This window comes from Sarcophilus harrisii, chromosome 6 (assembly GCF_902635505.1).
Source record: "Sarcophilus harrisii chromosome 6, mSarHar1.11, whole genome shotgun sequence".
Classification (NCBI taxonomy): Eukaryota; Metazoa; Chordata; class Mammalia; order Dasyuromorphia; family Dasyuridae; genus Sarcophilus; species Sarcophilus harrisii.
The window spans coordinates 152,841,495-152,854,434 of record NC_045431.1 but is presented as its reverse complement, the minus strand read 5'-3'; the positions used below and the strand labels follow the sequence as shown (position 1 = coordinate 152,854,434).

The following is a 12,940-nucleotide window of genomic DNA, read 5'->3' as shown; positions in this document are numbered from 1 at the left end:
TCCTGGATTTATTCTGTAGAGTTTATTCATACATAGCTGTTTTCACACTGTCTCCCCATTAGACCATGAGCTCCTCGAGGGCAGGGATTGTATTTTGTTTTGGGGGGTTCGTTTTGCTTTTCTAGAACATTTAGCAAAGTGCCTGGCACAGAGTAGGTACTTAAAAATTCTAGTTGACCAGGGGCTTTCTTTTTCTTTTAAAGAGGGGAGTGGATTTCTAGCCATATGAAAAGATGCTCCAAGTCATTATTAATCAGAGAAATGTAAATTAAGACAACTCTGAGATACCACTACACACCTGTCAGATTGGTTAGAATGACAGAGAAAGATAATGCGGAATGTTGGAGGGGATGTGGGAAAACTGGGACACTGATACATTGTTGGTGGAATTGTGAATACATCCAACCATTCTGGAGAGCAATTTAGAACTATGCTCAAAAAGTTATCAAACTGTACATACCCTTTGATCCAGCAGTGTTACTACTGGGCTCATATCCCAAAGAGATACTAAAGAAGGGAAAGGGACCTGTAAGTGCCAAAATGTTTGTGGCAGCCCTGTTTGTAGTGGCCAGAAATTGGAAACTGAATGAATGTCCATCAATTAGAGAATAGCTGAATAAATTGTGGTATATGAATATTATGGAATATCATTGTTCTGTAAGAAATGACCAGCAGGATGATTTCAGAAAGGTCTGGAAAGACTTACACAAATTGATGCTGACTGAAATGAGCAGCACCAGGAGATCATCATATACTTCAACAACAATAATATATGATGATCAATTCTGATGGACGTGGCCCTTCTCAACAATGAGATGAACCAAATCAGTTCCAATAGAGCAATAATGAATTGAATCAGCTACACCCAGCGAAAGAACTCTGGGAGATGACTATGAACCACTACATAGAATTCCCAATCCCTTTATTTTTGTCCGCCTGCATTTTTGATTTCCTTCACGGGCTAATAGTACACTATTTCAAAGTCCGATTCTTTTTGTACAGCAAAATAACTGGACATGAATACATATATTGTATTTTACTTATACCTTAACATATTTAACACGTATTAGACAACCTGCTATCTGGGGAAGGGGGTGGGGGAAGTAGGGGAAAAGTTTTTGCAGTTGTCAATGCTGAAAAATTACTCATGCATATATCTTGTAAATAAAAAGCTATAATAAAAAAGAAGGGAATAGAAGGCAAGAAGAACATTATATTAGAAAAAATAGAATGAAAAACAAGTCTAAGAATGTCTCATAAATCTAACTTGCTTCATAAAATACACTCCAGGACAGCAGATCTACCTTCCTTTTCTTAGAGAGTGAATGCACACTTATTCTTGAACCATATTGGAAGCATAAATGAGTGAGCAGGTCCAGGATAAAGTTTTCCTTACACTTAAATTTTTGTATTTACATGTGTGCATGATGTATTCTCCAATCCCCTGCTGCTGCAGCAAATTCCATGGAGCTCGAGATTATTTTATTTTTGTCTCTGTATTCCGAGAACCTTATGCCAATCAATGAACATCAAGCCCCCTCCATATGAAAAGATCACCCTGCATCTAGAATCATCTTGATGGCTAACAACTCTCTATTTATGGGTAATGAATTGTTACAAAATTTCTAGATTTACATCCTCCTCTTCCTTTCCAACTCTTTTCACAAAGTGTACTTCATAGGTCACCATCAATTAAATGAATCTCTATGGAAAATGTACAGTTAGCATCAAAAAATGGAGGAGTCCTAGATGGATATATAAGCTCTTCCAGTAGTCAGTGGAATCTAACTCACTTTTATTAAAGTCATGTCAGAAGATTCATCAATCACAAATAATCTCAGTAACTTTCCAGTAAAAATTCATAGTTCCAAGGAAGCAGTCCCAGGGCATGATTCCAGGAAGCATTCTTAATATTCTATAGGTTCTACATGTTCTAGAATAATTTGTCCATCTGGACTTGAAATAAACTACAAGAAGATTGCCTGGGGATGATTGTTCATTTCTCCAATTATTTGCCATGCTTAATACTAAATTAATTAATCCAGAAAGGTCATAAGAACATCATTACAAAATGCTGAAATATTTCCAGAGCAATAGTTTTGCAGATATACTCAGTGATCATATTTAGTATTAAAAGTCAATTCCCACTTGTTCCTGCATTTAATTTTTATTTGTCTGTAAGCTTTGTAAATCCATACTAGTATAAAAACGGGCTTCTTCTAGTTTCCTCATAATCTTGAAAAATAAGAAGAGGGTAATAGTTCTATATTAATATATGGCTGTAGTTTCTCCTATTTTAGGAAAAATGAAGAGAAATAGACTTGTTGACAATCAAGCTGTTCAGATAAGACTTTTCATCATATGTTTCTTCATATATATGCACAGATTTTATTTCTCTTGCTCCCTTAGGAAATAAATCCTCCTCTAGGGTGATATAAAGATCTAACTGGATAAACTATAAAGCTGTTGTATACTACTAAAATTTAAAGTGATAAGAGAACTCAGATTACTTTTGCAGCAACAATTCGACTTAAAATCCAGTTAACAAGAATAATTAGGCTAATGATGGCCATGGCTCAATGGCCAGATTGAGCAGATGGAATGTGTGAATGTGGCCAGTCAGCACCCATTCCATGAACAAGGGCAGTAAGGAGGAAGGAAGTAGAGCAAGCCAGCTGTGCTGTACTGAGGAAAGAAAAGGAGGTGGCAGAAACACTTCCTCAGTGATTACATCTCCATTAATCAGACCCTGCCCCAGGTGCCCACTAGAATAGAAAAAGAGGGAATTAGAGCATCATTTACAACAAGTAATATCAGAACACCAAATATTTAGAGAAAAGAGAACATGGCCTTTCTAATCCTTGAGTCAGAAAACATCTGTTATAATTGTCTATAGAAGAAAAGTTTAGATACCTGAAAAAAGTTCGTTCATTTTGAATCCTTTTATATGGAAAATGAGCAACATTTGATTATGGGACTATATATAGTTTATAATATAAATTCTAAAACTGAAATACAATTCAATTCAATAAAAGATGAAAATTAAACCTTTTCAGTTTGAGATTATGATTGGCAGATTTGAAAAAGCTTGTACATCAGTCAACCAAAGAGCAGACTTGTACAGGAAGTCAAATCAACCAACAGATATTTATTATGTACTTATCATGTGCCAAGCACTATGTTAAGCATTGGAGGATATAAAGAAAAGCCAAAGCCTCTGCCCTCGAGGAACTTACAGTCACATCCCTCTTGACATTCTCACCAGAAATGACACCAGAACACAAAAGCAAATTTCATCTAAAGTAAAAGGAAACTCTCAGATTCTTCCTCAAGAAGCAAATAAAGGAATTGGTAAAGTTAGTTTAATTTTGCTTCCAAAGACTGAAAGGAACGTCATTCCATGGGACACTTTTATTTTACATTTAAAAAAATGTAAATTTTACATTTACAGTAAAATGTAAAACTGCATTTTACACTGCAGTTATTAACATTTGCAAGAAGACCACAATGAAAATAATTACCTTTTATGATATTACTTAACACTGTGTCTGGACACAGCAGGTACTTAAAAATGTTTATTAACAAATTGACAGAGTCACTAAATGTGTGACACTGGGTCAGTTACTTCACATCTCTGGGTTAGTTTTCTCATCTCTAAAAGGAGAGGGTTGGAAAATTCTTCCAAATTCTACATGAGAAACTAGAAAAATTCTCTAAATCATCTAAATTAAATTATCATATACTTTAAGACTCAGTGACTCCAGTGCAAAGACTGGCATTATGGAAGAAAGGGAAAAATATGTAAGAAAATTCTCTCAAAAATAAGAAATATTGGAGATCAAAGGCATATAGACCATTCAAAAACCTAATCCTATAAATTATGAAAGCTTTCTTCAGAAAGAAAGACAGGAGTAGTAATAACATAGAGAAAATGAAACTGACATGATCATTACAAACCAGAAACGACTAGACAACTATAAGAAACCTTACTAAAAAAATAACGGTTTGGTCATGTATACTTATTGTGCATCTAATTTATATTTTAATGTATTTAACATCTACTGGTCATCCTGCCATCTAGGGAAGGGGGTGGGGGGTAAGAGGTGAAAAATTGGAACAAGAGGTTTGGCAATTGTTAATGCTGTAAAGTTACCCATGCATATAACCTGTAAATAAAAGGCTATTAAATAAAAAAAAAAAAAGAAACCTTACTAAAATTGTTTTTCTCATTCTGTTCATTTCACTCTGCATCAATATGTATAAATCTTACTGTTTTTCTCTGAATCTATCACATTTATCATTTTTGGCATGGCAGGTTGTATTGTTCCATTACATCCATATGCTACAATTTGTTTAACCTTTCTCCTACTGATAGGCATCTATTTTGTTTCCAGTTATTTGATACTAGAAAAAGTACCACTATAAATATTTTTAATATCTTTTCCTATATCTTTGATTTTGGGGATATATGCCAAAAGAGTAATATTGGTGGCATAATTACATTACTTTGGGATTATCGGGAAAAAATAACTTCAAAAAATCTCAGAACTCTAATCAAAGTAAAGAAAAATAATTACTTAAAAGACTAATGGGGCAGCTAGGTGTCACAGTGTATAGAGAACCACCCCTGAAATCAGAAGGACCTAAATTCAAATCTGACCTTAACACTTCCTAGCTGGGTGACCCTGAGCAAGTCACTTAATCCCAATTGCCTTAGTAAAAAAAAAAAAAAAAAAAAAAAGGCTAATGATGAAATCTACCTCCCCACACCTCTGGCCAGAAAGATAATGGACTGGAGAATGCAGAAGGAGATATACTTATATATTCTCAAACATGGCAAATGTGTTGTTTTGTTTTGCTGAATTATACATATTTTTTACTGCAGATGGAAGAATGAGGCTGGTAAATTAGTGGGTAGTGATAGATAATGCAAATAAAAGAGCATCAATCAAATACTTTTTTAAGAAAAATACACATAAATAAAAAGGGCAGCTGTAAACCCAGAGAAATTTTTTACTAAATTATGAAATTATGCATACACATGTACTGCATATATACATCTACATATACTAATTTTAAAACAATTATATTTCTTCTGCAAGCCTCTTATTCTTGTGTTTGTATTTTTTGGAGATTAAATTCACAATAATAAAAAAAAAAAAGAAAATTTAACCAAAAGAATAATCATCCCCTGCAGTCATACAAGACACAAGCGATACCTCTTATGCCCCGACCACTCCCTCTTGTGTGGTCTCCTTACTAGCAATCTCTTGGTATCCTCTGCATCTTCCTCACCACAGAGTATTATCTAAGGGGTTCTCTTCAATGAGACCTTGTGTCTTGAGATCCAAAGCCTCTCTCTGTGGTTTCATCATTCCCCATCTTTTATATAACTGAATCTGTCTTTGCCCTAGGAACATCTGTGGCATTTTCCCCATGTACAACAATTGCTAGTTACAGCTCTGAGCCCAGGAAAGAGGGCTATGGGGAAATTCTATTGTGGCAGAATAACAATTAATTCACTCTCCTTATATAAAACAGATATGACAAGTTCCAGAAACCCAAAAGTATTTGTTCCCCATCCATTTTAGCTAGAACTCCTACAGACTACTTCTGGGATGGCAGATCTGAATGGGTCCTTGCTCAATGAAATTACACTGATATGAAGATTGTATTGTTTTACCCATGCTAATCTAAATACTACCCAACCACTTTCAAAGCTGTGAATTCCAGAACTATGTGTTTTGTATTGAAATCTTGCCAAGTAAGAGAAAATGGTTTGCTATGAGTCCCTTTCATCAAAAAGTCAGCCTTCCCATGTCATCCCATACACTGATGATATATATCATTGGAGGAATACTCCTAATCATATATACTACTCTGTAATTCTCACAAAGTTTGAGCTGGTCTGAGCAAAGTGTATTACCACTGAAGGCCAAATGCAAAGCTTGTTTAAATATTTATTGTTTCCTATTCTGGATATGGATGGTGTTCATTTTTGATGATGATGTTTATGATTCTCTGATGTCCATGATTATCTATGGTGATGTTCATCTTTGTTGCATAGTTAAGCTGATTTTCTTTGCCCCCATAAAGAGCTAATCAATACACATTTATGAAGTTCTTGCTGTGTGCTAGACATTGTGCTAACTAAGCAGTGAGGATATAAAGAAAAATCAAAAACAGTTCCTGCTTTCAACTAATCCTATTTTAATGGGAGAGAGACAACACAGAAAGAGACACATACAAGATCCATAAGAAAGTCAATACAAGATAACTTTACCAAGTTAGAAACATTGAGCACAGGCCCAGCAACTTCTGTTTGTCTACTATTTATGGATCAGCCTAATTAACTAAGTTTGGAAAGGCTCATCACTAGATGGTTGTTACATACGAAGTTTCTACAAAAATGTGGAGGAATTACAATTTACATCGCTGGCAAGAATAGGCTGTGACTAGCTGGTACTTGAAGTGCTAAAAATCACTTCAGATATTTCCTATTCAATAAAAAGACTCTCTGTATCATCTTGAACACTTAAACATTCAAAACTTTTTACACCTTGTCCCCTTCCTACTGCTCCTCTCTTACATATTTTTATCATCTACAAAGTGGTTACAAGAACGCCTGTGCTATCTATCTCACAGGGTCATTAGAAATATCAAATAAGACAATGAATAACCTTAACTCACTTTAAAAATGTAAGCTATTATAATTTTCTTCTTCCATAGAAATATTCCTGTTCACAAAGGAAAAATTTTGTCTATATTTTTATGTGTCATTTCTAAATCACTCAATAATGCAGCATTGTTGCTTCTGGCATCAGAGACACAGGATTCTTTACTCTCTTTTCCCATCTCATTTCAACATATTACTCACTGGCATTTTCTACTTTTACCTATTCGGCTCCCCCGGGGTGGGAGTGATAAATGAAAATAATTGTCCTTCCTAAAAAAAGGAGTAGATACAAGAAGTTAAGAGGCAAGTCTTTTGTTTTGTCTTTTCTTCTCATGAAAAAAAAATACAAAACAATGGTTTCAAATTTAGGCTTCCTATTGAAAGGCAGCCCCAGTAGTTTTGTACCAGATGTCTCTGATTAATAGGTCTGTATACCATTAGACAACATGGCAATAGGCAACAAGCATTTATTAAGCACTTACTATGTGCCAGACACTTAAAAAAAAAGTGTGAGGTTAATAATGTCATTCTACCAGGGCTAAAGTCTGCTAATTAACATTTAGATAAAACAGAAAATTAATTGTTTATGAAAAGGGCAGGTCTGACAGCTGGATCTGTGCAGATCTTATATATTCACAGGGTAAGTCAAACATTCACAAAAGCTTTTCAATACTTCCCATTCACTGGACAACAATATTACTCTTTAAAAGTACTCCCTGTACTTCTAATACTTAATCTTCTCCCGCACACACAAGACAATCTATGGTACTATATGCCCAAAAGCCCCCTTCCAAACACCTATGAATCAAAGCTTGGACTAAATCTAACTTCAATGACCAAATTGGAAATCTGTTCCAATGCTTAAGTAGAATCATAACTTTTTAGTTGTTTTTCTTTCTTCTTCAATTTCTTTGTCTTTCTTACGACTGTTGGTCATAAGATATGTATACATGAAAGTATTTAATTTATGCTGCCAATGTCTGTATTTTCATTAAAATATTTATCTTTGGGTGGATTTTAACTTATATTTAATGCAAGTGACTGCAAGGCAGCATGATGTAGAAGGAATACTGGTTTTACAGTCATAAAGTCCTCAGCTTGATTTAAGAAAGGTCTGGAAAGATTTACATGTACTGATGCTGAATGAAACAAGCAGAACAATGAATATATTGTATACAATAAGAGCAAGAATGTGTGATGATCAACTATTAAAGGCTTGGTTCTCAGTAGTTCAGTGATCCAAAGCAATCCCAATAGGCTTTGGACAGAAAATACCATCTGCATCCAGAAAAATAACTAAGGAGACAGAATGTAGATCAATATATTTTATGTTCATTTCTTTTTTCTATTTTTTATCTCTCCCATAGTTTTGCTCTAATTTTGCTCTCCCATAAAGCAATATGTGCTAAAAAATAATAATTAAGTAATTAATTAATTCTGCTTCATTAAAAAATGCCTTTAGCTTGAATTCTATCTTGAATTATGTTACCTTGGAAATGTATCTACACCTCTCTGGGCCTCAGTTTCCTCATCTGTAACTTAGGAGATTGATCTATATAACTTTTAAGATTCTTTTAAACTCTAAATCTATGATCCTAAACTTTATTGCCTCTCTTCTGTTTTCAAGACTTTTCAAAAAGATATTTTATTATGTGTTTGTGTTATATATTCAAGATACACTTGGTGATTTGGTGGGGGTGAGGGAGATCTCAAAATATAAAGAGTTTAAAAAGAGAAAAAAAGGAAGCTTACACTTCCTAAAATCTGATGGGCATATCATCCCCATGATTTAGGTTTCCCATGAAAAGTCATTAAACTTTAGATGTTCATAAGTGAATTAGAAGTGATTTTCAATAAATGAAATAACTATATTGCATCTCAGCTATATGACACAAAGGAGCACAAAATCCTAATGGCAAACTGGGAAAATACAATTCAATATTTACAGAAATCTTTTATCTATAGAATGTAAGCTCCTTGAGGACAGGGAGTCTTTCTTTTTCTTCTTTGTATCTTGCAATGTCTCATAATGCCTAACACATAAACATAATTTAATAAAATGCTGGTCAATTAAATGGATAATTCCTGAATTAGTTCTGTGAAAGAAATGATTAGATTGGAATAAAACATTTAAGATTAAGGTTAGGTCATGATGGCTAAAGGCAATGAGAAGCTGTGTCGAAAAGGATTAACCACTAAACCAACAGGAGGTAAAGTATTCAGTGGATTTTAAAAGTAGTACCTACAACTCTCCTCTCTCTTTCTTCAGCATCATATTACCCTGGGATTTCCTATAAATCCTGGAGTAGAGATGGCCTTATCCAACTTGACAACATAATCACTATTCTCACATGTCAGTTAGAAGATAAGCTTGGTTGGAGAGATGAACATTTTCTTAGGTTCTTGGTATGCCTTTCACATTTTATGTTTCTGAGTCCCTGAGTATTCAGTTCCCAAACAGCAATATTAGGACGGACAAGAAATATGACTGCCCAACCAGAATCAAAAGATTGGGGCAAATAAAGAAAAAGTTATTTTTTTTAATCTGACCTGAAAAAGAGGACAAGAAGAGATCAATTAAGATTCATTGAAATTGCTGAAAAACATTTTTAAAAATTTTATATGCTATATTTCAAAATACAGTCTTGAGAATCAAGAGGTTTGATAAATACCACTGTGAAGCACAAAATGCTTACCTTGAGTCCTTCCTGACTCTTGCTTTCTCAAATGAAAATTCTGCAAAGGTCTTGGTGGTTGGTTCAGCAGATACCCCTTCCTTGGCACCTCTCCTGCTGTGGAGAGAGACCAAGCCAGAGCTCCTCCGGTTAATCTGCAGAGACACTTTGCATGGAGAAAATAGAAGTGAGTTTCCTCCCTGAATGTTAACCACATCTTGTAGCTTATTCAGCTGGATGCACTTGTTTTGGAGTTCTTCAGTGATCTCAGCAAGAGCAATAGTCTGCTTTGAGAGCTTTTCTTGCAGGTCTCTCAGATGATATTCCTTCTGCTGCAGCTCTTCATCCTTCTTCTTTAGTTCCCTTTCCAGTTCTATCACTTTGCTCCTAAGGGAATCAGTTGTGCCGGAAAACTTCCCCGCATGGCCATCTGGAATCTTGGACTGTTTGGGTTTCACAGAGCCATTTCCCATTTTGCCCAGTCACCTGCACAAGAGCACACAAGTGTGTATTGTTCAGCCAGCTTACATCCTCCAGCAACTTTCTCATTTCTCTGTCCTACATTCTCTCCCCCAACCTCCCCACCCCCAACTCCAAAGTAAAGACAGAGAAATCATCAGTTGTTTGATAAGTAATCAGTATAAGTAATCAATTTCCATGTTTCTGGCTCTAAGGCATATTGTGAAGTGCAATTGGCATTTATTAAACTTTTCATCCATTTTAACTTCACTGGCATCCATTCACAGCTCTGCTTTTCACATAAAGCATCCCCTGTTCTCTCAGGGTATTCTAACAGCCTCTGTAAAAAGAGACACAACCAAATTTGGATGTCAGCATGGCAGAGAAATAAACAAAAACTAGCAGCTAAAGAACCAAGGCATGGGAGTGTCATATCTCTCACAGTTCTCTTTGCTGTTAGAGGAAAGAAATCTACTTCGAATTTAGAAAGTATTCATGATGGCTGTGAAGACAGATTTGGTATTTCTTTATTAGCAATTTTCTCAAACCATATGCACCTATCAGATTCAATATTTTCTCACGATAAGCACTGTTTAAAATAAAAAGTCACAGGCATTGCTAGCATTGTAAATAAATAGTGGAGCAATTTCTCCTGTCTCTTTTTTTTCAACCTCTTCTAAAACACAGGGAGCATCTAACTTCAAATAAGTGAGTAAATGCCAATTTGTATTTTGAGTGATTATAAATGATAATTTCCTCAGATTAAATCCATGCTTCTGTCCTAAATGGTATTCATGGTATGAAATCCAAACTTATGAGCAAATATTTAAACTTCTGACTAGCGGGTATCCATTAGACATGATTGGAATATAAGCTATTTAATTCTTGACTATGTCTCATTGTACAAAATCAGAAAAGTGTTATTAAGCATTAGAGGTCAAAGATATTCAGAGAAAACATACTGTGGCTAATAACTCACCACAACTGAAACACTGAAGCAATCAGAATCCCCAGATTGATTTTTATAAACTAATGATGACAGCTAGCTAATATGACAAATGTGTTTATTTTTTAATATCCAATAGAGGGAAACAATATTTTTCATAAGCAATTGTTAAGGGTCACGGCTCTAACTCCCGAGTGGAACAGGCCTTATGTGACCAGCACTGCCTGTCCACCTGAAATGGCAGAGACCGTAAGTAATGAGGGATGAGAGCCAGGGTGGTGTGAGATTCCATTTATTACAAAGACTGCAGGCCCTTTTATCATTCTGGTGCTTGTTTCTAGTTACTACTTCATATGTAATCATACAGTAGATACATGATTCTCTACAGGAAGCTACCTATAGATATGTGTCCATTCCTTTTCTAATAAGGATATTCAAGGTCCTCCCCTCTAAGGTCCAGCACACCTCTCCTGGGAACTCCTGGGAACCCTCTCCTTTGGGTGGGACCCCCTTCCTCCCAATGCCACCTTGTTCACCCTTACAAAGCTACCCTCAGATTACCTGAGCCATGCCCTGTGTGATGTTCAAGGCTGATGGGGGGTTGGCAGGCTCTCTTACAAGCAATGGATTTTGTTCATTGGCAGACCCTTCAATGTAAAAAAAAAAGTGGACATTCAAAAGCAGGGTTTGAATTTCATGAAGCACGCATGAGAACAGACAGCAGGCCATCACATACTGCATGCATCTTGGTTAACCAAAAAGACCAGGGAGTGAGAGGGAGATGGGAAGGAATAGTTCTTCTGGCTCAGTACTGAAGCATTTCTTCTTTTTAATGCTTTTTGGGATGGCACAGACAACATTGGATAATCTTTTCCTGAGTATCAATGGCCAAACAGCAATATTAGGATGGACAATACAGAGAGATGGCTGCCCAATCAGGACCAAAAGATTGGGATAGAAGGGGAGAAAAAGCTATTTTTTAAAAATTTGATCTGAAAAAAGAGGACAAGAAGAGATCAGTTGAGACTCACTGAAATTCCTGAAAAATATTATTTTTAAAAGTCTGATATGCGATATTTTTTTTAAAAATGACACATTAAAAATTGATCAAATCTAGCAGAATCAGAGGAGAAGCTGAAGATTAAAAAGAATCCACCAACCATCTCCTAAAAGAAATCCACAAAAGAAAGCTCTAGAATGTCAAAGTCAAAATTCAGTACTTTTATATCAAAAGAAAAATTATTACATGCATCTAGAAAGAAGAAAGGCAGGTACCAAGTACTATAACCAGATCTCACTAAGATATGACAGCTTCTATCATAAATAAATGGTGATGTTGGAATACAATATTCCAAAAGGTAAAGGAGGTAAGCTAACAGCCAAGAATAACTTACCTGGAAGAGTTAAGAGTAATCCCAAAAGGGAGAAAATGGTTCTTTAATGGAGCAGAGGACTTTCAAGACATTCTGATGAAAAACCAGAGCTGAGTAGAAACTTTACAACACAAAGGGTACAAAGAACACTACAATAATAAATGCATTTAACCAAATGTTCAAATACATTCAAACAACTGGAAAGAGTTATATGATGATCCACTGTTATTTACTATTCTAATAGCAGGGAAGAAACAAAGGAACCTTTAGAATTTCAATGTCTTCATAGGCTATTGAGAGAGTTAAATTTAAAAAAAAAAAACCTCAGGTCCTTAGTAGTGGATTGATTTTGAACTGACAGTTAAAAAAAAGTGGATAAAAAAATGCAATAGTGTAAAAATAAAAGAGGAGGAAGTAAGAACTTGTTATTTCTCACAATTGGTTGCATGAGAAGAGTATACAAATATGAAGGAAGGGTAGGATAGAAAATATTAAATTAACATCATTCTTATCAGAACTAAATAAAGGTGGTTGAATATGTATATACATACATACATACATAGAGGCTGGTATAGAAACATATCAAATTCAAGAAAGAAACATGCAAAGATAGGAAAGAGAAATGAGTTAAGAAAAAGGATAATACTGAAGAGAGAACTAAAGGATTGAAAAGAAAAGAAAACAAATTTAAGGAAGTGCCATATATTCCCTTGAAGAAATTTGGAAACAACCAAATCAATTGTAATATATAAATATAATGTTGGAACAGACTCAAGAAATGATGGAATAAATGTATCCAGAGAACCCTGGG

The 12,940-nt window shown here is 35.1% G+C and overlaps 1 protein-coding gene across 1 annotated transcript in view; it reads right to left on the bottom strand.

The window, feature by feature from the left end:
• PRKG2 (protein kinase cGMP-dependent 2) overlaps positions 1–12,940 on the bottom strand; it is a 112,687-nt gene that overhangs the window by 84,940 nt on the left and 14,807 nt on the right. Inside the window, exon 2 of the mRNA XM_003772969.3 lies at positions 9,373–9,837. Within this exon, the coding sequence (XP_003773017.1) occupies positions 9,373–9,824 (452 nt within the window). The 5' untranslated portion in view covers positions 9,825–9,837. The remainder of the gene's footprint in view (positions 1–9,372; positions 9,838–12,940) is intronic.